The sequence below is a fragment of the Pelophylax lessonae genome, assembly GCF_965119305.1.
Source record: "Pelophylax lessonae genome assembly, chromosome: 9".
Lineage (NCBI taxonomy): Eukaryota > Metazoa > Chordata > Amphibia > Anura > Ranidae > Pelophylax > Pelophylax lessonae.
Window position 1 is genome coordinate 256,532,848 of NC_138776.1, and position 25,432 is coordinate 256,558,279.

At 45.0% G+C, this 25,432-nt stretch overlaps 2 protein-coding genes across 2 annotated transcripts in view; both read right to left on the reverse strand.

Annotated features, from left to right (window-relative positions):
• The window catches only part of LOC309564397 (uncharacterized protein), a 50,451-nt gene extending 36,541 nt beyond the window's left edge, over nt 1-13,910 (reverse strand). The window contains exons 1-7 of the mRNA XM_082269025.1: nt 13,879-13,910; nt 11,109-11,232; nt 10,891-10,988; nt 10,573-10,681; nt 8,777-8,883; nt 8,534-8,672; nt 1,822-2,987 (exon numbers count right to left, since the gene is read on the reverse strand). Coding sequence (XP_082125151.1) covers nt 1,822-2,987; nt 8,534-8,672; nt 8,777-8,883; nt 10,573-10,681; nt 10,891-10,988; nt 11,109-11,193 — 1,704 coding nt within the window. The 5' untranslated portion in view covers nt 11,194-11,232; nt 13,879-13,910. The remainder of the gene's footprint in view (nt 1-1,821; nt 2,988-8,533; nt 8,673-8,776; nt 8,884-10,572; nt 10,682-10,890; nt 10,989-11,108; nt 11,233-13,878) is intronic.
• Nucleotides 13,911-21,006: 7,096 nt separating this feature from the next.
• The window catches only part of LOC309562623 (NACHT, LRR and PYD domains-containing protein 3-like), a 39,899-nt gene continuing 35,473 nt past the window's right edge, over nt 21,007-25,432 (reverse strand). Inside the window, exons 11-12 of the mRNA XM_082266876.1 lie at nt 22,951-23,031; nt 21,007-21,078 (exon numbers count right to left, since the gene is read on the reverse strand). Coding sequence (XP_082123002.1) covers nt 21,048-21,078; nt 22,951-23,031 — 112 coding nt within the window. The 3' untranslated portion in view covers nt 21,007-21,047. The remainder of the gene's footprint in view (nt 21,079-22,950; nt 23,032-25,432) is intronic.

The window sequence follows — 25,432 nt, forward strand, 5'->3', positions numbered from 1 at the left end:
CTCCACTCCCTGCTCTCTCCTCCCCTCTGGGCTCTCTCCCCTCTGGGCTCTCTCCCCTCTGGGCTCTCTTGTCCACTCCTGACTCTCTCCTCCACTATCGGCTCTCTCCTCAATTATTGGCTTTCTCCTCAATTGCCAGCTCTCTCCTCCACTCCCGGCTCTATCCCCCACTTCCACCTCTCTCCTCCACTCTGGGCTCTCTCCTTAATTCCTGGCTCTCTCCTCCACTCCCTGCTCTCTCCTCCTCTCTGGGCTCTCTCCCCCACTCCTATCTCCTCCACTACCGGCTCTCCCATCAATTATTGGCTCTCTCCTCAATTCCCGGCTCTCTCCTCCACTCCCTGCTCTCTCCTCCCCTCTGGGCTCTCTCCTCCACTCCTGAGGAACAGACATTGTAAAGAAAAAACCACAAGACACAAAGGTGTTATGAAATCCATATTTTGATGTCTGATATGAAAACCTCCAACAACAAAGTGCCAAATTTTACTTTCTTTGATGAAGAATAATCAATAAAAAAATGAATAAAAACCATAAAAATATAAAAAAATATAAGGCAATAATGGCATGTGACTTCTAAATGAATGATTTCCATCAATATGAAGTGTTTAAAAAACACTAAGAGGTGTAATTATTTAAAAAAAAAAAATGTGCATTGCAATTGACCTAGTGAAGGTGTTTGTACATTTGTTCTGTGATAATGTAACAAAAAACGATTGTTATTAGGCTATTTCCTGTGCTGGTCAAATGTTTATCACTGATTTAAAAATGAAAATGACAGTATTTAGCCACTAGATGGCCCTAAGTATCATAGGCATTGATACTTAGCTGCCATCTACTGGACAAAGGCAGTCATTTCCATGTTCAACGTAGGCTATGTGAGACTTTAAGTGAGACACCAGCAGGTAATGCCCAGCGTCTCCATCCCTGTATCAGTTCAAAAATTTAAAGGATTAAAAGAGGTGCATGGAAGCCAACCAGCCCCCAGTCTGATGTACTCAGATGTAGTCTGACGGACCTTTCTCATGATATAAATAAAGAACAGGGGTTTAGTTGACACGCATTTGCATACGCATGTGTAAGCTGCAGGGCCACTACACGGCACCCTGTGTTACCTGCAGTCCTAACACTTTCTAATTTGAGTGTCTCCACAATGGAAGCACATGGCTGCTAATGGATGGATGGGAGACAAGTGGGAGGGAGGCAGCCCAAACCTCCCCCAACTCACCCCCATCCATGACTGGTCTAATATATCAAAACTCTAATAGCGATACATCAGACGTTGTGACGTCGTGACGTCGCTTCCAGGTTACTACATCGGAGAACCGATCAAAGCCAATCTGGTTTCGCTCAGGACTCTGACCAGCCGGCACGTGGACGTGGAGAAGATCAAAGAGGATCTATTCTTTGATCGCCTATGGGAGCGGCCAGCAGCACCGTCAGGTTGTTTATCGGGCGAACCGGCGGAAACGGTAAACGCGAGAGACACCAGCGAGTGGGCGTCCCCTTCCACCGCTGCCGAAATTGTTCCAGCGGCTCAAGTGAAAGCCAGCCATCTGCTGAAAAAAATAGATATCGGAGTTATGGCTGATATTTTCAGTCATATTCCCAGTAAACCACTTTAAAGCCGCAACATATATATATATATATATATATATATATATATATATATATATATTTTGCGGTATTGAAGTAGATAAATCAATGAAAGACAATCGACCAACACAAGAAATAGCCTAATAACATTTGTTTTTTTTGCCCCATTCCCACAGAACAAATGTAAATGAACTTGCAATGCCATTTCTTTTTAAAAAAGACCCCTTAGTTTAAGTCTAAAATATCTTCTGCCCTCGGGTCACTTGACGCTGTCCTCCTTGGCCTCTCTTTGCTGTGCCCTCGCTGATGGTAGACAAGCTTCGACTTCTGCGTGAAACGTCTTCCACAGTCCAGGCAAGAAAACGGTTTTTCCCCTGTGTGGACCCTCTGATGTGTGTCAAAGCCGGATTTCTGAGTGAAAGATTTCCCGCACACAGGACACGTGAACGGCTTCACTCCGGTGTGGGACCTCAGGTGCGTAATGAGATACGACTTGTACCGGAAAGTCTTTGAGCACTCTGTACAAGTATGAAGCGTGGGTGGCCCCATGCGCCGAGGGTTCCTGGTAGACAAGGTCTTGCACTCAGGGCAGGAGCTCTCGTCTTCCCCTGATGGAGTTTTCGACCTCTGTGTGAAATCTTTCCCGCACTCCGAGCATTGGAAAGTCTTTTCGAGCGTGTGAATTTTCTGGTGCATGAGGAGGCCGGAACTTTTCGAGAAACTCTTCCAGCACTGAGAACAAGAAAAAGGTTTTTCCCCGGTATGAATTCTCTGGTGCTCCACCAGGATGTATTTCCGGGTGAAGCTCTTGTTGCATTCAGAACACGAATATGGCTTTTCCCCCGTGTGGACTCTCTGATGTTCGAGAAGCGTTGATTTCCGTGAGAAGCACTTCCCGCACTCTGTACAGTCAAATGTTTTCTCCTCCTCGGAGAGGTGGGCAACAGGCGGGAACAGCTTTCGACACTTGAAGCAGAAGGTCTGTTCCCCCATCTCGAAGTTGGTCATGGGCGTGAAAAAAGCCCCACACCCCGAGCAAGGGAATTTCTTTGCCCCCCCATGAGTTTTATGATGAAGAATGAGTCCCGATCTCTGTGTAAAACATTTCCCACACTCCCAGCAGGAGAAAGGCTTCTCGCCCGTGTGGATCCTCCGATGCTCAATGAGGATGGACTTGCGCGTGAAGCTTTTCCCACATTCCGGGCACAGGAAGGGCTTCTCGCCGGTGTGGGTTCGGCGATGCTGAAGGAGTGTAGAGTTCTGGCTGAAGCATTTATCACATTCAGGACATGTGTATAGCTTAACAAGATTGTCTTCTGGGAAATCCTCCTCGTCCATATCACAATCCAGAGATAAGCTCCGTCCCTCAGAAGTCTTTTTGACATACTGTCCATCTGTGGGGGATTAATAATACTTTTTTCACCAAGTCTAACACCCAACCAGAATGTTTCTTTGTTTCATATGAAGTGAGGTTCTAAGCTCCATCAGCTGAAAGCCGTAAGGGTGCCACGCCAAAGGTGATAGATTCCAGGGTGATTTTTTTAAATTGTATAATCAATAGAATAAAAGTTCCTACGTGTTTCAGGGGTCCACACACTCCCCCTTCAACAGGGTTTAAAGCAGACCTTTACTCTCTTACACTATTTCCCTCCACTCCACCCCTCCTTCCATCTTCTGCAGGTATCACAGCATTGTTTTTTTTTTTTTTTTAACTTTTATAGGCAAAAATGTCTGGCCCCGCCTCCCCGCGCAAGTCAGTCACCAACCGCCTGCTGTGCCTCCTGGGATATGCACGTCACATAATCTATTCTGCACAGCCTTCCATTCAGAATAGGAGGAGGGGGCGGGCTTGTCTGCGCATCAATGGGAGGCATGCCCACTGACCCAGGAAGAGCCAGTGGGCCCCTCGATGATGTCAGAAAGAACATGGTGGCATGGCACAAAGCTGTGGCCAGGCAAGAAAGGATCTCAGAATGACATCGCTGGATCCGCTGGATGGGTGAGTATCTGAAATGTGCAGATAACCCCTTAAGGCAAGCGGGGGGGGGGGGGGACTGGGCGGGTGCAGATCCGCTTTAGGGATTATGTAACTTCGGCAATGCCTGAGCTCTGTGGTTTGAAAGTGTTTTTGGATCCCACATCTCTAAGTAGTACTTTGAGTTCAGACATTGCTAAAGTCACATAATACTCAAGCCCTGATGAAGGAGTGTGTGGACCCCTGAAACGCGTTGGCTCTCTTTATTCTATTAATTATTCAATTTTAAAAAAAAAAATCACTCTAGACTTTATCACTATAATTTTGGAGCCCATAAACCTTTCAAGGCCCCTTCTTTACCTATCATTTTATATGGGAGTAACCCCACCAAAGCGATTCAGCTTAAAGCAGAACTCCAAAAATAACAATATGAAAGTAGATGGCCCATTAGAAGAAAAAAACTAAACAAAACCATCTTTTGATGCAATTTTTACCTTCAATCTAGAGCAGGGGTCTCCAAACTTTCTGGACTTTAGGGGACTTTGCCCAGTGGGAGTAAACAGTGCCCGATCTTTGGTATTAGGGAACAAATAGTTGGTGTCAGTGTCCTTCATACTTTAGGGGGTCCGGACTTTGCCCAGTGGGAGTAAACAGTGCCCGATCTTTGGTATTAGGGAACAAATAGTTGGTGTCAGTGTCCTTCATACTTTAGGGGGTCCGGACTTTGCCCAGTGGGAGTAAACAGTGCCCGATCTTTGATATTAGGGAACAAATAGTTGGTGTCAGTGTCTTTCAGACATTTTGAAGCTGGACTGTACCTTATGTGAATAAACAATGTCCGATCTATGGTATTAGTGGGACAAATGGTTGGTGTCATTGTCTTTCAGACTTTAGGTATCCGGACTGTGCTCAGTGGGAGTAAACAATGCCCGATCTTTGGTATTTGGGGGTCAAATGGTTGGTCCCACTGACAACAACCATTTGTTCCCTAATACCAAAGATCGGGCATTGTTTACTCCCACTGGGCACAGTCCGAACCCCCTAAAGTCTGAAGGACACTGACACCAACCATTTTCCCCCCTTATACCAAAGATGGGGCTTTGTTTACTCCCACAGGGCACAGTCTGGACCCCTTAAAGTTTGAATGACAGTAAACTGGCCCTTTCTTTAGGAAGTTTGGAGACCAGAAAGGTCGAGTTTACTGTCCTTCAGACTTTAGAGGGGTCAGACTGTGCCCTGTGGGAGTAAACAGTGCCTGATCTTTGGTATTAGGTGGACAAATTGTTGGTGTCAGTGGGAGGAATAGTGCCCCATTTTTGTTGTCAGTAAATGGAATTATGCCCCATCGTTGATGTCAATGGAAGGAATAGTGCCCCATTTTTGTTGTCAGTGGAAGGAATTATGGCCCAATGTTGATATCAGTGGAAGGAATAATACCTCAAGGGCAAGATAAAGGCAAGCAGAGGGCCACATCCGGCGGCCCCGGGACCGCAATTTGCAGACCACTGATCTAGAAATTTCCCTTGCATTCTTTTTTTTTTCTTCCCCTAGATGTCCTTAGTCTGATGACCAGAATCATTCAATCCACTTCCTCTGAGTTCAGGTCATCCCAGACGTGCTCCCAACTTGTGACTGGGCAGTGAAAGGAGAAGCAGCACAGGAATGGGGTTGTCTCACAGCCACTCTGCTCTCTTCTCCTATGAGCATGTTCCTTTGTCAGCACATGGACTGCTTCTCCCGCTTACATTTAATAATTACATTTAATGAGGTAGTATTGATTACACGGCTGATTTACACTTGCTTCGACTTTAACACACAATGAAGCTTTACTGAAGCTTGGCAAATGCCCCGTGTGTTTTCATTTTCTATTTGTTTTAAAGGGGCCCAGTAGAACCCTGGCTCAGTAGTACCCCCACTCAGCAGATCCCCAGCTCACTGGTACCTTCGTTTAGCAAATCCCTAGCTTATTAGTACCCTCATTCAGCAGATCCCCTGCTCAGTAGTGCCCCCAGTTATGCTGATTCCCTACTCAGTAGTAACCCCCATCTTTGCTGACCCCTCACTAAGTAGCAACCCACAGCTCTGCTGATCCCCCACTCAGTAGTAGCCCCCAGCTCTGCTGATCCCCCACTCAGTAGTAGCCCCCAGCTCTGCTGATACCCTGCTCAGTGGTATCCTACAGTGTGTGTGTTGATTTTCTAATTGTTTTAAAGGGGCCCAGTAGAACCCTGGCTCTGTAGTACCCCCACTTAGCAGATCCCCAGCTCACTGGTACCTTCCTTTAGCAAATTCCCAGCTTATTAGTACCCTCGTTCAGCAGATACCCTGCTCAGTAGTACCCCCAGTTATGCTGATCCCCCATTCAGAAGTAACTCCCAGCTTTGCTGATTCCCCACTAAGTAGCAACCCCTAGCTTTGCTGATCCCCCGCTAAGTAGTAACCCCCAGCTCTGCTAATTCCCCGCACAGTAGTAACCCCCAGCTCTGCTGATCTCCCACTCAGTAGTACCCCAAGCTCTGCCGATTCCCTACTCAGTAATAACTCCCAGCTCTGCTGATTCTCTGGTTTGCTGATCCTCCTCTCTCTCTGGTCCCCGCTCACCTCCCACGCTGCGCACCTTATGTTGTGACATTGGTAGTTTTCCCTGATCTGGTCCCCTAGCCTCTGCTGATCCTCTGCCACTCAGTCCTCTCTCCCTGGTGCTCGCTCACTTTCTGCTTTAGTGTTCCCATGTTGCACACCACATGTGCTGTCTGCTAGTTGCTCCACTCCAATCCAGACCCCGCTCACCTTCCTGCTGCTCCATGCTGCACACCAGATGTGACATCTGCACCAGACACTTCCAGAATACAGTATATACATATGAACCAGAAGTGACTGCTGATGATGTCTTTATGGTTCACTTGTTGGTTTCTCAGTGAATCCTGGGATATCTCATACCTGCAATACCTCCAAAACAAAACAAAGCTAACGCTGAATAAAAGCCTCTCAAAAGCTCCAGCTGCTGTAAGCGAGCATTGTCATAGTCTTCTATGGAGGCTTTGGAGATTCTTTGAAGCACCAAGAAAGTGACTTGGGTTAAAACGTTTAACGCAAAGCAAATGCAACGTATAAACAGGATTGTAAGGTAACCATTTTATTTGGTGACAGGGGCTTTGATTGGCATTCAGAATGCTTTAAAAAAGTGTATCTGTGACGGTGTTCACCGTCACTGGGAGTGAAAGACAGATAATTAATGGTTTTAATTGCTACAGATGGGACAGTAATATTTGTCAGCAATATCTTCATATAGAAATGTGAAGATTTATTCCCACTTTACGCTGGGAGACTTAGACTGTTATAGATCATTGCCATGAAGTCTGACTCCTAGATAATGTGTATTCCGTGTGCTTGTCTGTTAGAAAGACACACAGACATTGGCAGACTTCCCTATTATTTGTGTATTGAAATGGAATGTGGATTGTGCCTGTCCCATTTTTAAATGTTAATGACCTCACATTGTTCTGTCCAGATGGCTAGATAATTAGTTTAAGCTAATTCTGTTTCTGTATACACTTTACACTTTCATCTGCATATGCTACTGTAATCAGGCAGAGGGGAGGGATTGTGTACACTGTATGGGAGTATAAAACTCTGTTTTCATTGGATTATGAATGTCATGTCCTGTTCTCCACAAGGTCCATCTGGGCGGTAACCTTGTGGTGGAAAACGGTATAAAAGTATGTTTCTTGTTCAATAAAGTTTGAGTTATACTTCTAGAGTCCTGTTTCTCATTGGGGAAAGCTGCTACAAGGGATTGCTATGCTCTTCATACTCCCTTGGATAATCACTAAGCTCTTGTAAGAGCTTGTGTAAGAGCTTGTTCCTGCTTCACTCTCTGGGGAAAGAGAGGTTCACCCACGGGAACCTGGAGCCTTGTCGTAGGTCCAGGGTGGGTAGGAGACGGTGAGACCCCAACCAAACTGCGGCGGTTCGTGGGGTCTGAGGTGGTTATGGTGTCTGGTGGAGTGCTTGGAGCCCTCGGGAAGCACTAGGAGCATCCCTCAACGGAGGTACACAGTTGGGGTGCCGGTTGATCGTTACAGTATCCAATGCTACATTTTGATACAAGTGTAAACGGTTCCTTATATAGCTGCCCAGATTTAAGTTTCAATAAATATGATGGACCCTAACTGCCATGATTGAAAGAACTGAAATCCAATAAATGAAAGAGGCAGGCCAGGGACAGTTAGGTTGGGAAAGGAAAAGGCTAGATGATGTGGACACCCTTCAGCCAGGAAATGAGATGGGCTGTATCTGACTTTGTGCAGCTTTATCATATTTTTGAAGGAGAGCAAAAGGAGGATCCATAACACCCCAAGGCATGTAAGCACAGAGCCAGAAACTATGGACTTGGTGATGGGAAACGACAGAGGTTGACTTTATATACGGTATATATATGGTATAGAGGAATATGGGAGAGCAATGCCATTTGTGATATTACACAGAGGGAATCACGGGCAACGATGAATAAGGATGAGCTCAGGTTTGGTTCCAACTTTGGTTCGGAGAGAACCTGCAAGGAAGCTGTTGCTCCTGCCTACTATTGTCGAATCAACTGTAGCAAGGGTTCGGCATACTTCCCCTGACTTGCTTATCTTCTATGATTTTGACCATCAATGTTAGTGTAAGCCTCTCTTTTTTACCGTTGGGTGTAATTCTACGTGCTATCCACTTTACTTTTATGTAACTCTTCTGCTGCCGCCCCTGGGTGGGCTTCCACCACTGAGATTTGAAGCTGCAGGTACACAAAGGGGTGCTGGTGACATCATTGACCAAACATGGTGTGGTTGAAATGCACTGGCTGCAGTTGATTTGGCAGCAGGGACAGCTTCTTTCCTGGGTTTAGTCCAAACCCAAGTTCAGGTCAAACCCGAGCTCATCCCTGACGATCAACAAGTCAGAGATTTCGTGTTTTTTCCTCACCAGCACCAATCTCTGCCGGATCGTCCTCCACGTCAGTCATCATTGGTACTGCAATCTCCTCCTCCACTTCTTCTTTAACATCTAGATGTTCCTTCACTTCTTCTTTCACAATTATATTTAGGTCATCCAGGGTCTCCGGCTGAATATTTCATAACACATACACATTAGGTCTAAACAGTTTAATGACAGAGACTATAAAATACAAGATGGTTCTGGGTTTCGAGGCCCTCATCTCCCATCTACCTGATCATAGTGGGGGATCTCATAAGCTTCATAAGCTTCATGTGTGGAATAACGGGAATACAGAAGACGGGGACATCTCTCTGGTGAGTTTCTGTTACTGGATCCATCTGAGGAAGGCACAGAAAATCAATCAATTTTATCAGTACTCCACCTTTAACCACTTAAGCCCCGGAAGATTTTACCCCCTTCCTGACCAGGGCCTATTTTGCGATTCGGCACTGCGTGACTTTAACGGACAATTGCGCGGTCGTGCAACGTTGGACCTAAACGATTTTGACGTCCTTTTTTTCCCACAAACAGAGCTTTCTTTTGGTGGTATTTGATCACCTGTGCGATTTTTTGATCATGCGCTATAAACAAAAAAAGAGCGTCAATTTTGCAAAAATAACAATATTTTTCACATTTTTTTATATGAAATTCACCCAAAAGAAATGTAAAAATCAAAATTTTTTAACATTTTCGGCCAATTTGTTTTATGCTACATATGTTTGGTAAAAAAAATTGCAAAAAGCATATTTTGATTGGTTTGCGCAAAAGTTATCGCGTTTACTAACAAAGGGAAAGATTTTTGTCATTTTTGTTGTTTTTTTTTTTTTAACGAGTAATGGCGGCGATCTGCGATTTTTTTTTTTCGGGACTGCGACATTGCGGCGGACAGATCAGACCCTTGACTGACATTTTTGACACTTTTGGGGTTACCAGTGACATTACTGCAGTAATCAGTGCTATACATATGCACTGTTACTGTAAAAATGACACTGGCAGTGAAGGAGTTAACTGTATTGGAGAGGGAGGGGTTAAGTGTGTCCTAGGGGCGTGTTTCTAACTGTGATTGGCTGTGGCTACTAGTGTAAGAACAGAGATCAACGGTCCTACATAGTAGAACCGTCTGATCTCCATTCTTACACAGGGAAGAATGACAGGCGGCTTTGTTTACATTAGCAGCCTGCCCTTCTTCCGATGTGAGCAGGAAGATCGCGAGTGCCCGGCGGACATCGGGTCCACCGGGTACACACGCGGGGGGGGTCCGTGACCGCGCGGGAGCATGCCTCCGGCGGCGCACGCTCGCTCCCTAGAGCCTCACAGGCTAGCGACGTAGCCCTACGTCGTTTTGCCTGTGAGGGGCTGACCGCCGCAGTAAATAGTCGTGCGGCGGTCGGCAAGCGGTTAACAAACAGGATGGACTTTAAAATGAAATATATCTACAATCAAGGAGGAACTTTACCCAATTACCTCAAGTCTAAAGCTGGCAACACACCAATTTTCTTCTGAAGATGTTTAACCACACATACAGTATATGTGGCCTGGACTGGGCTTTTTTTCCCTGGAGCCGCATATATGCGTATCTGTCTTTGTATAGGGAGAATGCCAACGCAGAGACCGGGGTCTCACCAAGAGCCCAGGGTCCCGAAATAACGATCAGGACCTGGAACTCCCGATTCTGATGGCTACCGCGGTGATCAGTCACTGTAAAACCAACCCCCATGTGAATGGAGAGGAAAGATACAAAGATAACTGTAGGGAAAAAAAAAAATATATATATATATATATATATACTGTATGATCCACCTGGATGCACAAAGTAGTTGTGATGATATGTACAGTTTTACTAACATGTCAAAGTTGCAAAATTGTGCTTAGGCATTATTATTTGTGAAGGGATTAAGATTCTCAGTGCAGAATCTCATTAGCTCCTCTACAAAGGCTTGACACGTGACAAATGGCCCGCCATCATTTCAGGGCTAACACAAAAAATATATTATTACTCTTCTCTATATTTGGGGTTTATTACTCACTTCTTGTATTCTGTAAAGTCACGTTTTCCTCGTCAAACAGCTCTTCTCCCATTGGATACGTCTCTTCTTCCTTTTCAGCTTCAATTTTAACATTACACTGATTTACGCCCTCAATAAGAAAACAGAAATGTATGGTTTAATAATGGAGGGATTTCGGCTTATAATACACAACACAACTTCCTATAGGTCTCCAAGTTTATTTCTACGAGACGTCTTCAAAAAGTTTTAGCACTTTTATATATATAACTTAGATTTAAAAAAAAGTGTGGAAACTTGTTGAAAAACTCTCGTATTTTGAGTTCAAGACTTTCTATCTACCTGATGATGGTGAGGGATGGTGTGATCTTCCTGTGTGGAATCCCGGGAATACAGAGGACGGGGACATCTCTCTGGTGGGTTCCCATTACTGGATCCATCTGTAGGAAACACACACACTGACTGAATGCATTGTTTCTATGTGTTTATCAGATGATGGATGGGGGATCTAGGTGGACCCTCCGTACTGCTCTCTCCTTTACAATAAAGTCTCCTCTTACCCGGTGATGTGAGGGGCGGCTGATTCTCCATCATGACGTCCTTGTAGAGATCCTTGTGTCCTTCTATATACTCCCACTCCTCCATGGAGAAATAGACAGTGACATCCTGACACCTTATAGGAACCTGACACACACAATGAACACTTTAATGAGGCAATGTAATTATGGAATGGGGGCCCTATCCCAGCTCCCGAAATTCCTAAAAGAAATATGGAGTTGGGCTTTAACACTGCCTGTATACATGTACAGTATCTCACAAAAGTGAGTACACCCGGTCCCACAGGCACACAAACAGCGATGGTCCCACACATGCGAGGTATCACCACGAAGGTCAGATCATGGGCAGTAATTCTAGTCCCGCACCTCCTGTGTAAATCCAAAGTGTTGACCTGTAAAGGCTTTTAAACCGTCTCAATGGATAGTAAAACTTACATAGTTTGTCGCCGTTGCACAGGGGGTGCACAATTTCAAAGCGAGATCAGGTTCAGTGTCTATTTACCTGCGGTATCATCTTTTATATTTCACTAAAAATTTGGGTTATGTATTTTTTATTTTTGTATTAACCACTTGCCGACCGCCGCAAGTACATATACTGCGGTGGTCAGCCCCGGCCAGGCAAAGTGACGTACCGGTACGTCACTAGCCTGTCACTGGCTTGTGAGCCAATAACGGGCGAGCGCGCGCCCGCTGAGGCGCACGCCCGCCCCGGCTCGTATCCTAACAAGTCATTGCATGTGACCGGTGGACCCGACGTCCGCCGGTCACTCGCGATCGTTCGCTGGGAAGGGAGAAAGGCAGTCGGCTAATGTAAACAAGCCGCCTGTCATTCTCCCCTGTGTAAAGATGGAGATCAGACGGTTCTACTATGTAGGACCGTTGATCTCTGTTTTTACACTAGTAGCCATGTCCAATCACAGTTAGAATCACGCCCCTAGGACACACTTAACCCCTCCCTCTCCAATATAGTTAACCCCTTCCCTGCCAGTGTCATTTTTACAGTAACAGTGCATATGTATAGCACTGATTACTGCAGTAATGTCACTGGTACCCCCAAAAGTGTCAAAAATGTCAGTCAAGGGTCCAATCTGTCCGCCGCAATCCCGCAAAAAAAATCGCAGATCGCTGCCATTACTCGTTAAAAAAAAAAACACCAAAAATGACAAAAATCTTTCCCTTTGTTAGATAACTTTTGCGCAAACCAATCGAAATACGCTTTTTGCGATTTTTTTTACCAAACATATGTAGCAGAAAACAAATTGGCTGAAAATGTTAAAAAATTTTGATTTTTACTTTTTTTTTTTTTGCGAATTCCATATAAAAAAATGTGAAAAATATTGTTATTTTTGCAAAATTGACGCTCTTTTTTTTTGTTTATAGCGCATGATCAAAAAAATCGCACAGGTGATCAAATACCACCAAAAGAAAGCTCTGTTTGTGGGAAAAAAAGGACGTCAAATTCGTTTAGGTACAGCGTCGCACAACCGCGCAATTGTCCGTTAAAGTCACGCAGTAAAAAAATCGCAAAAAACCCCCTGGTCAGGAAGGGGGTAAAATCTTCCAGGGCTTAAGTGGTTAAAATAAAAAAATAAATGCATTTATAAAAAAAAAAAAAAAAAACGGTGAGCAAATACGGGTGTGGCATAAAAAAATTGCAAAACCCACCATTTTATTCTCCAGGGTCTCTGCTAAAAAAATATATGTAATGTTTGGGGATTCCAGTACATTTTTTAGCACAAATTACTGACTGTTACATGTAAACAAAAAGTCCTTCAAGTAGTTAGGGTCTGACGGACGAAACGCGTTAACGTCTTTGCACTGTCTTTGACCATGTAAACCAGGGATCCTCAAACTACGGCCCTCCAGCTGGTGCGGAACTACACGTCCCATGAGGCATTGTAAAGCTCTGACATTCACAGACATGACTAGGCATGATGGGAATTGTAGTTCCTGAAAAACTGGAGGGCCGTAGTTTGAAGACCCCTGATGAAGTCCTTCATGTTTGGGCGATGAGGTTTAGCTGGATGGATCTTACCTTTGCATGCTACACAAGTTTGAAGGCCCTGAAGCCTGGTCACCGGCTTTTCCAGCTCCTTGATTGGTCACGGTTACGGGATGCTGGTTTGTTTTTGTGGTTGATCATTGTCCAAATTCCACAAAAATCTCTTTTTCTCAGCTTTTCAGCGTTTACTACTACAAATGAACCATTTGAGGCCTATGGGGGGGGGGGGGGCTTTGGCCATCTTCTCAATGGAGGAACCCAGGGTGAGGATGGGGGGCCAGGTACAACCTCACAGATCTCCTCCCGTCCCGCGGATGTCATCAGGAGGCGAAGGAATTGCTGCAGGATCTTTTCGAGAGTCCGCAGTCCCATTCCGAGGCACTGTGAAAGCCCTGCTCACTCCGACTGGACACAAAAGGTCTCTTTGTTAGCCTATCACACTGCAGACTCCTCTACTCCCCACCCCCATCCTAAGATCCAACCCATGTGCTGACTTTCTGAAAGTCAATATTTGCATATGGCTAGGCACGCCCCCTGACAACCATATGACAGCCCCGAAGCCTGGTGATTGGCCACTCATGGGGGACTGGAGGCGTGTCTGTGGCACAAACCAGGCCGTGTCAATGGAAACCAGGAGCAGTTATTATGTGTCTGATGTGTAAAGATGAATGATTCAGAAAAATGGCACAGGGAGGAGCAAGCTTCCATAGACTCCTCCCCTAATCAACCCTGCCCCGCCCCCTGCCCAGCTGTGTGACACCTCCACGTTACCTGCTGCCAGGACCTGCCATGTCCGCCCTGCACACAGCCCACTTCCGGCTTCTTAAGGGGTACTTCCGGTTCGTGCGTTCCAGCCGACCCTGGACGGGGACTTCCTGGTTCTGCGTTCCAGCGTCCTGGAGAGTGTGGGCGGGGCTCCCGTGACGCAGTACGGCGGCTGCTCTGAGAATAGCGGGCTGTACTGAGTGGTGTGTGTGGAGGAGGAGGAGGGGGAGGGGATTCAGTGTGGCTTCAATCCTCGTCTGTACCCCAAAATCCTTCACCCAATCCCTCTAGGTGTCTTTATTTCATCCCCACCCCCTCAACTTTCCCCTAATCCCTCTCAAATAGCGCCCCCTGTACCCTCTGTGCATCTACCCCCCTAACTGCCCCCCAATTCCCCTAAAAGTATTCCGTGTCCCCCCAAAAGCTTTTCAGTACCCCCTTCAGTGCCACCTCACCTTTTCCACAATCCCTCTCAAATAGCGCCCCCTATCTATCCTCTGTGCCCCCCAACCCCCTTAACTGTCACCCAATACCCCTAAATGTTTTCGGTGTCCCCCAAAACCTTTTCAGTACCCCCAATTACCTTCAGTGCCACCCCACCCCCTCAGCTTTTCCCCAATCCCTCTCAAATAGCGCCCCCTATCTACCCTCTGTGCCACTAACATACCTTAAAACTGCCACCCAATTTCCATAAATGTCTTTAGTGTCCCCCAAAACCTTTTCAGTACCCCCAATTACCTTCAGTGCCACCCCACCCCCTCAAATTTCCCCCAATCCCTCTCAATAGCGCCCCCTATCTATCCTCTGTGCCCCTAATCCCCTTAACTGCCACCCAATTCTCCTAAAAGTCTTCAGTGTCCCCAAAAACATTTTCAGTATCCCCAATTACCTTCAGTGCCACCCCAACCCCTCAACTTTTCCCCAATCCCCCTTAATAGCGCCCCCTATCTAACCTCTGTGCCTCCAACCCCCTTAACTGCCACCAAATTCCCCTAAATGTCTTCAGTGTCCCCCAAAACTTTTTCAGTACCCCCAATTACCTTCAGTGCCACCCCATCCCCTCAGCTTTTCTCCAATCCCTCTCAAATAGCGCCCCCTATCTACACTCTGTGCCCTTAACGCCCTCAGTGTCCATCACGTCCACCTCATTGCTCCCTATACTTTTTCAGTACTCCCAATACCCCTCAGTGTCCCCATATTTCACACAGTGCCTCCAATTCCCCCTCAGTGTCCCCATATTTCACACAGTGCCTCCAATTCTCCCTCAGTGTCCCCATATTTCACACAGTGCCTCCAATTCCCCCTCAGTGTCCCCATATTTCACACAGTGCCTCCAACTTCCCCTCAGTGTCCCCATATTTCACCCAGTGCCTCCAATTTCCCCTTAGTGTCCCCCATTATCCTCTGTGCCCTCAATTATTCTTAATGCCCCCTAATCCCTCTCAGTGTCTCCCATTACCATCAATGCCACCATTTCCACTGAGTGCCCCCAATTCCCTGAAATTTAGCCAATTCCCCTCAGTGTCCCCAATACATTTCAGTACCCCTAATTTCCCTCAATGCCACCCCAATCCCGTCAGTGTTCCCCCAATCCCTCTAAAATAGCACCCCCTGATTACTGCCAGTGCCCTCAATCTCCTTAACTGCCCCCATTCCCCCTAAGTGTCCCCAATTCCCCTCAGTGTCCCCCAATTCCCCTCAGTGATCCCAAATCCCCCTCAGTGTTCCTCCCATTTCCCCTCGGTGTCTCCTTTTTCTTTTAGTGCCCCCCAGTTCCCAGCAGTGCCCCCATTACCACCCATGCCACCAATTCCATTGAGTGTCCCCAGTTCCCTTAAATGGACCCGATTCCCCTCAGTGTCCCCTAATACTTTTCAGTATCCCCTAATTTTCCTTAGTGCTACCACAACCCCATCAGTGTTCCCCCAATCCCTCTCAACTAGCGCCCTGTAATTACTATCAGTGCCCTCATTCTCCTTAACTCCCCCCTCAGTGTCCCCGTTTCCATTCAGTGTCCCACATTACCCCCCTTGCTCCCAATTCTGCACAGTGTTTCCCAATTCCATTCAGTGCCCCCAATTTTCCTCAGTGTCCTCCATTGCCACCTGTGTCCCCATTATCCTCAATTCCCCCCAAATCCCTCAGTGCCTCAGATTCCACTCAGTGCCCATCATCTTCAACAGCCATAGGATTGGTATGTGGTAGAAGGACACAATGCCTGACGTGGGGTCTCAGAATTTCCAGAGATCCAACAAAGACCCTCAGCAGCACCTGGCTGGTATGTGGTAGAAGGACACAATGCCTGACATGGGGTCTCAGAATCTCCAGAGATCCACCATAGTCCTTCAACAGCTACAGGATTGGTATGTGGTAGAAGGACACAATGCCTGACATAGGGTCTCAGAATCTCCGGAGATCCACCATAGTCCTTCAACAGCTACAGGATTGGTATGTGGTAGAAGGACACAATGCCTGACATAGGGTCTCAGAATCTCCGGAGATCCACCATAGTCCTTCAACAGCTACAGGATTGGTATGTGGTAGAAGGACACAATGGCCGAATGAGGCCTTGGAATCTCCAGAAGTCCACAAAAGTCCTTCAGCAGCCACAGGACTGGTATGTGGTAGAAGGACACAATACCTTAAGTGGAGTCTCCGAATCTCAAGAAGTTCATCAAAGTCCTTTACCAGTCGAGAACTGGTAGAGGGACACAATGCCTGACGTGGGGTCTCAGAATCTCTAGAGATCCACCAGAGTCCTTCAACAGCCACAGGACTGGTATGTGGTCAAAGGACACAATGTCTGAAGTGGAGTCTCGGAATCTCCAGAGATCCACCATAGTCCTTCAACAGCAACAGGACTGGTATGTGGTCGAAGGACACAATGTCTGAAGTGGAGTCTCGGAATCTCCAGAGATCCACCATAGTCCTTCAACAGCTACAGGACTGGTATGTGGTAGGACACAATGCCCGAATGAGGCCTTGGAATCTCCAGAAGTCCACAAAAGTCCTTCAGCAGCCACAGGACTGGTATGTGGTAGAAGGACACAATGCCTTAAGTGGAGTCTCCGAATCTCAAGAAGTCCATCAAAGTCCTTTACCAGTCGATGACCGGTATCTGGTAGAGGTACACAATGCCTGACGTGGGGTCTCAGAATCTCTAGAGATCCACCAGAGTCCTTCAACAGCCACAGGACTGGTATGTGGTAGAAGGACACAATACCTTATGTGGAGTCTCCAAATCTCAAGAAGTTCATCAAAGTCCTTTACTAGTCGAGAACTGGTAGAGGGACACAATGCCTGACGTGGGGTCTCAGAATCTCTAGAGATCCACCATAGTCCTTCAACAGCAACAGGACTGGTATGTGGTCGAAGGACACAATGTCTGAAGTGGAGTCTCGGAATCTCCAGAGATCCACCATAGTCCTTCAGCAGCTACAGGACTGGTATGTGGTAGAAGGACACAATGCCCGAATGAGGCCTTGGAATCTCCAGAAGTCCACAAAAGTCCTTCAGCAGCCACAGGACTGGTATGTGGTAGAAGGACACAATACCTTAGGTGGAGTCTCCGAATCTCAAGAAGTCCATCAAAGTCCTTTACCAGTCGAGAACTGGTAGAGGGACACAATGCCTGACGTGGGGTCTCAGAATCTCTAGAGATCCACCAGAGTCCTTCAACAGCCACAGGACTGGTATGTGGTCAAAGGACACAATGTCTGAAGTGGAGTCTCGGAATCTCCAGAGATCCACCATATTCCTTCAACAGCTACAGGACTGGTATGTGGTCGAAGGACACAATGCCCGAATGAGGCCTTGGAATCTCCAGAAGTTCACAAAAGTCCTTCAGCATCCACAGGACTGGTATGTGGTAGAAGGACACAATACCTTAAGTGTAGTCTCTGAATCTCAAGAAGTCCATCAAAGACCTTTACCAGTCGATGACCGGTATCTGGTAGAGGGACACAATGCCTGACGTGGGGTCTCAGAATCTCTAGAGATCCACCAGAGTCCTTCAACAGCCACAGGACTGGTATGTGGTCGAAGGACACAATGTCTGAAGTGGGGTCTCGGAATCTCCAGAGGTCCTTCAAAGTGCTTCAGCAGCCACAGGACAGGTAGGTAGATGGCAAAAAAAAACCTGACAAGGGTTATAACCATCCCTTACTCGATCCAAAATGAAAAAAAAAAAGTTTAGCCTTTCAGTTCTACTGTAAGCAAAATACGACCAGAATTTGTGGGGTCTAGATGAATGCTTGTGACATTTGTCCAATTCATTTTTTATTCGTAGATCTCTTATGTCTGGGGATAACATTTTAACAGTTATTTTTTTCCTTCCTCACTGCCCACAATTTTGAAGCAGCAGATACCCGACAGAGCTACAATTTTTGCAATGAAAGTGCCAGTAGCGAAAGGCATTTATGAGACAAGGCTGAGCTTCCTGCCCAGGGTGACTCCTATAACCTAAACTACGTTTAGGCAAACACACACACGCATCATAGGTTGAACTGGATGGACTGATGTCTTTTTTCAACCTCACTAACTATGTAACTATGTAACGTGTGGTACGCAGAGTCAGTATTTATTTTAATGTATGGGGGAGAACCAATGCGCTACCTAAGGCTCCATGTACACGGGACTTTGTTAAAAGTCCCTTTGAATGCTGGAATTTTTAGGACGTTTGAAACGTCCGTTAGGTCGCGTTTGCACCCGCGTTTAGCGGGCGTTTGCGTTTAGAACCGTTCCTAGAGGTCAATAAAATTATTCCCCTTTAAAATGGAAAAACGCGAACGCTAAACGCGGGTCATCGCGTTCGGTCACGTTTTTGCGTTTGAAACGCTGGGAAACACACGTTCGAACGCAAATAATTGCGTTCTAAAAAACGTCCCTGAACGCAACTGCCTGCAAATGACTGTAAAGACCATGTGTACATGGACAGATAAGATAACATGGAGCTGCGTTCAGGGGCTTCTGAAAAAAACGCCCAACTCCTCCTAAACGGCCATTTCCAACGTCCCGTGTACATGGAGTCTAAGGCTCCATGTACACGGGACGTTGTTAAAAGTCCCTTTGAATGCTGGAATTTTTAGGACGTTTGAAACGTCTGTTAGGTCGCGTTTGCACCCGCGTTTAGCGGGCGTTTGCGTTTAGAACCGTTCCTAGAGGTCAAAAAATTATTCCCCTTTAAAATGGAAAAACGCGAAAAGCTAAACGCGGGTCATCACGTTCGGTCGCGTTCGGCCGGGTTCGGTCGTGTTTTTGCGTTTGAAACGCCGGGAAACACACGTTCGAACGCAAATAATTTTGTTCCAAAAAATGTCCCTGAACTGCAAATGACTGTAAACGAGCCTGTGTACATGGACAGATAAGATAACATGTAGGAGGGTTCAGGGGCTTCTGAAAAAAACGCCCAACTGCTCCTAAACGGCCATTTACAACGTCCCGTGTACATGGAGCCTAAAGTAGATGATCAATATTGGGTAGGATAAAAATGAGTACCAACAATGGAACTGCTGCCAATTCTAGTCGGTGTCACCACCGTGATAGCAAATAAATGAGAGAGGGAAAATCGGCGCACGTTCCTGGAACAGATGAATAATGTGGCAAATCAACTCTTCAGTATAAGACAATATTCTAATAATAATACTTAATTATAAAAATAATTAAAATTCTAATGTACAGATGGATAAATGTGCACAATGTGTAGAAGTGGAATAGAAAAAAAGATTAAAATCTCGTTGTATTCGAATAAAATAGTAGTATAGATGTAAAGAATGCAGATGAATCGATGTAACATATATGGTGACACAGATGGATAAATGCACAAAACAAATCTTCAATCAAATACGAATTAAGTGAAGGACTCTGTAGTGCACATAAATAATACCAAAGTGGTTCAGTGCAAAAGCGAGTAAAGCAATCTAGGATAGTGAAGTCAGCTAATGCTGACGTGAAAAAAACGGTACAGATGGATAAGTCAAAAACAAATCCTGAACGAGTCAGTGAATTGAAGGACTCTCAATGAATGTGAAGTGCTGTACTAAATAGTAGTGCACATGAAATAGATACCGAAGTGGCTCAGTGCAATAAAATTGCTAACGTGCAATAGATCACATAAAAAATCACAAAAATAAATAATGAATAAATCTCATTAAATAAATGATGAATCAAATCATATGGTGACTTGCAAAAAAAGTGAGTCACAAATATGTGACAAGTGACATCCGTGGATAAATCAAACGTGTTGTCTGATGACAGTGATATACCACTCCAGTGAGCTAAAAATATAAATATGTGCAGTGGTATGGATTACTTCAGAGCGTTATACCGGTATTGACCCCAAAGCTTATCCGATATGTCTCATATATGGGGGGATTAAATAAAGGCCATCATGGTGCAGTAATTCAGGATAACAGATGTTTTAATGTATAAAATAACACTTACAATCAAGCAGAGATCACTGCGCAGTACATGCAGTAAAACAAAGCGACTTCCGGTTACAGCCGTACACCGGAAGTGACGTCACCCGGCTCATCCCGACGCGTTGCGTCACAGACACGTGACTTTATCAAGGGATTTATTTTACTAATTTATTTAGCTGAGCCACTTCATTCTCTGCACCACAGGACCTTACACTAATGCCCCCCACCACAGTCATAAATGATTATCATGATGTATTTATATAGCTCCTACATGTTCCATAGAGCCGTACGAAGAACACTTAGACAGTCACATCAGTCTCTTCACCAGAGAAGCTTACACTGTAATGCCCCCCCCCCCTTTAGTCAAATACTATTATTATTATCATAATACATTCATATAGCCGTGACATATACCGCAGTGCAGTACAGGGATTACTGAATCAGTCACATCAGTTTCTGCACGAGAGGAGACCCCACCACAGTCACAAACAGTGTATGCCCGCTGGGGCCAGTGTAGTAGGTAATGCATGAATCGGGAGTAGACTGGATCACTTGAAGGAAACTCTTAAAAAAAGGCAGAGACAAATTTTATGTAGACAGCGATCTGGTAAGCAATTATTCCAGTGCATAGCTCAGCCATTGTATTCACGTTGCTTCCAAATATTTTTCAAAAGCATCAAATGTCCATGGTTAAAAATGTTTTCAAATATTCCATAAAAACGTTCATTGTGATGGGGTTTTGGGAGAGAAGATGGTCTAGGTGTTGCCTGGTTTACTTCTCCAAAACCTAAAAAAAAAGAAGAAGAAAAAAGTTATCAGGATTTTTTTCCTTCCCCATACTACAAAAACACCCCTCTCACAGATCGTATATCAGTTCAGTAATGGGGATCACCAGGGAAAATCTCACTATATTGAGTATCTCTCCCGTTCATAGTCAGCCAACAGTCCAGGTGGCCAGTGGAAGTACGAGCATATAGTCCTAATTTACTACCAAAACATCCCTGACCATCTAGGTATGGACTCCACTAGACCTCTGAAGGTATACCATAGTATCTGGCACAAAACAGTCAGTAGCAGATCCTTTAAGTCCTGTAAGTTGGAGGTAGGGCCTCCATGGATTGGACTACAGACGCTCGCTTGGATTGAGATCTGGAGGACAAGTCAACAAGTGTTACTTTGACACGTACCACCTACCTAAACGTTGTTGGTGACCAAGTACGGCTCTTCATGAAAACGGTATTCCCTTAAGGCAGTGGCCTCTTACAGCAGGATAATGAACCATAATGGGCATAATTCACTAAGCAATATGTTACCGTATCCAAGTAAAATAACGTACAAGAAAAACTGTGCAATTCACGAAAAAACTCTCCCCTTGCATGCATTATCATTCCGAAGTATGCCTTAAATACCGCATGAAAATGTGCCGTAAGTTATCGCAAGCATCTCGCAAGAACGTCACAATTTGGTTATGGCTGGTATGGCATGACTTCTCTGTGTTGAGGGCTCAAGTTATCCTATGAGTTGGGTATAGAGCTCCATGATAAGTGATTTGGATAACCTGAACTTCTGCAGGGTATCAGCATCGGAGAATTTATCCAGCAGTGTTCGCTTCTTAAAGCATCTTTCCTTTAAAAAGGACCACTTGAGATCTTCTTCTCCTCCTCTTCTGCATTGCTTTAAATTCCAGAAGACTGGATTCAAAGGGCTCAATCCTCTTTGCTATGCCGTTTGCTATCCTCCAGAAATAACTCCTCACTAAAATCTACCTGGCACCTGCTCCAGCTTGCACTTTCCCATCTATTTTTTTAAACCAATCACTGGGGGGGGGGGGGGGGGTTATTGCAAGCTTTGACCAGTACTTAATTACCACATGCATTTATTTATTTTCTTTTGTGAATTGACTTTAATGCCTTTTTATGTGATATTTAACTAACGTTTTTGGTGTTTGCGCTAAAAAGCACATACGAACAATAGTAAATTTACATTTTCACTATCGCTTGTGCTAAGTGGTCACAAGACTGTCATAACGAATGGGAAAAACCTTTGTGAATTGTGCCTTTTGGGTTCAACAATGGTTTGAGGAACACAACAACGAGTTTGGGGTGTTGACTTAGGCTCTAAATTCTCCAGATCTCAATTCAATTGAGTACCTGTAGAATTTTCTGGAAAAAAACAAGTCTGATCGATGGAGGCTCCACCTCGCAACTTACAGGACTTGCTTCTGATGGCTTGGTGCCAGATACCAGAGCATCCCATCAGAGGGCTAGTGGTATCTATGCCTCGATGGGTCAGGACTGTTTTGGTGGCAAATGGAAGACCTACTCAATATTAGGTGGATGATCATAAAGCTAAGGCTAATCAGTGAATATAAAACATACAATCTAAAAAGTGAAATTTCAGCCCCAAATTGTCTGGATTAATGTGTGATGTCATTGATACAGCTGTGCACACTCAGGATCTGGGAGATAACGCAATATTAGTATGAAGTCAGGCAGTAGACCGAGAACTTTCAGTCCTCAGATGGCTTCTCTGTTCTGCCATTGTCCTCAGCAAACTAAGTCAAGCTAAATAAGGGAGAAAATACCACATTTTAAAAAATGCTCCAATGTGGAGAAAGGTTGTATATAAATCTAATACGTTTGACAGAGAAAATCAGTACCATTTCGGCAGAAATGTCTTTTTTGGCTTTTCATTTTCTAACTCCGAAACCAAGTTCCTTGTTAGGTTTTCTTTAGTGACCCTGAAAAAAAACAAAAAAAAAAATCGATAAGACAATGTGATATTGTTTGGTGAGTTTAAAGATGAAATGTTGTGTCTCAAGATACTGGGCAATATTCTGAATTAATCACCAGAACACCTCCACCTTCTCTGGAACATGTCTGTGCTACCCTTGAGTCACAATTTCCTCTTGGCTGAATAGAAGACTTAAGCCCTGTACACACGCTCCGTCTTTTGTGGCATGCTAGTCTGATGTGGAAAGTGAAGGGGTTATTTTCATACGAATTTTCCCGTATGACAGAATTCTACTTCAGAAGTGATGTCATGTGTTGGATTGCTTTGTATGTGTTCTTTCGTCTCTGAGCATGCCTAGTCTTGCTCTTAAGATTTTTTTCCGTCAAACTGTACTAATGAGACGAAAATCGGACGTTGTATTACGGACGACAAAAATTTTATAGCCTGCACATCAGGATTTTGTCAGCCGAAAAGTCGGAGTTGGCTGTCGAAAGCACCATACTAACAATCCGAAAATCGGCAGATCGGTCGTCGGACGAATTTTCTCTTCATATTTTCTTATCGTGTGTACGGGCCTTTAACCCTTCGCTGCTAATCACATGTTAAATTTCACATTTTAGACCTGAAGATTACTTAAACCTCCTCAAAGCATTACATATTTTTAAAGCAGAGAACCTGTAGAACAGATTTCCTCAACCTTTTGAACACAGAGGAGCCCTTAAAATAACTTCCCAGTCTCAGGGAAACCCTGCTAAAATGACTATATCTACAACTCATGATACATTAGTGAGATGGTCAGTGGGAAGAATGCTCCTTACACTTGTGGTTATTGGGAAAAATTACCTCCTTACAGATAGCTAAAAAGATCATTGATGTCAGTGGGAACTTATCTGAGAGGCATAAATTGTTCATTGCTGAGGAACCCCTAACACCCTCTGGAGGAACCTTAGGTTTCCATGGAACCCTGGTTGAGAAACCATGCTGTAGAATATAATGGTCACAGTTGTAATTTTTTATGTAACTCGTAACTTGAACAAATTCATATTTTCAGTTAAAAATACACTCGGTTTAATTTTATTGCCCACAAACAATAGAATACCCACTTTTATGGTGAAATATAAAAGAGGAAGTTGCATCAAGTAAATACAGTAGATACCACATTTTTCAAGCCTCAAAAGTGCATGTACCTGGGAAACAGTCAAAAACTACAGCACCCAAAATTGTCCATAGGCAACACTTTAAAACTTTACAGGTCATCACTTGAGGGTTAACCACTTTACCACCGGAGGATTTTGCTGTCTTCCGTCCAGGCCACTTTTTGCGATTCGGCGCTGTGCGACTTTAACTGACAATTGCGCGGTCGTGCGACGCCGTACCCAAACGAAATTTACGTCCTTTTTTTCTCACAAACAGAGCTTTCTTTTGGTGGTATTTGATCACCTGTGCGATTTTTACTTTTTGCGCTATAAACAAAAAAATAGCGTTTATTTTGAAAAAATAACAATATTTTTCACATTTTTTTATATGAAATTCCCCCCAAAAAAAATGTAAAAATCAGATTTTTTTTAAATTTTTGGCCAATTTGTTTTATGCTACCTATGTTTAGTAAAAAAAATCGCAATAAGCGTATTTTGATTGGTTTGCGCAAAAGTTATTGCGTTTACTAACTAAGGGAAAGATTTCTGTCATTTTTGGTGGTTTTTTTTTTAACGCGTAATGGCGGTGATCTGCGATTTTTTTTGCGGGACTGCGACATTGCGGCGGACAGATCGGACCCTTGACTGACATTTTTGACACTTTTGGGGGTACCAGTGACATTTCTACAGTAATCAGTGCTATATATATGCACTGTTACTGTAAAATTACACTGGCAGGGAAGGGGTTAATTTTATTGGAGAGGGAGGGGTTAATGTATGCCTGGTGCTTACTGACGTGTGGGGGGGGAGGTGACTGTGTGACAGAAGGACAGATCGGATGTCCAGCTATGCTGAACACTCCGATCTGTCAGTCCCTGTCACTATGGAGATCCGCCCGCTGTGTTTACACACAGCGGGCGGATCTCCAGACTCGATCCCCGACGATCGGGGCAGAGCAGCGGCAATCGCCGCTGCTCCTCCGCTGGCCCGACTCCCGCTGTGAATGAACACAGCGGGAGCGAGCCTCCGGCGGCGCGCGAGCGGCGCCCACAAGGGGCGGAGTCCAGCGACGTAGGTCTACGTCGCTGGACGGGATCGCGGCACTTTGCCGCAGTAGCCTCAATGTAAGCGGGGCTAAAGTGGTTAAAGGATAAGTCCACCCTAAAACTAAAATCCCTGCATCTGTAGATCTCCACGATCTAACACTAAGCCCTGTAATGAAGAAATCAGTAAACATACCTTTTTTGAAGCCTCAAAATTGCATGTGCCTGG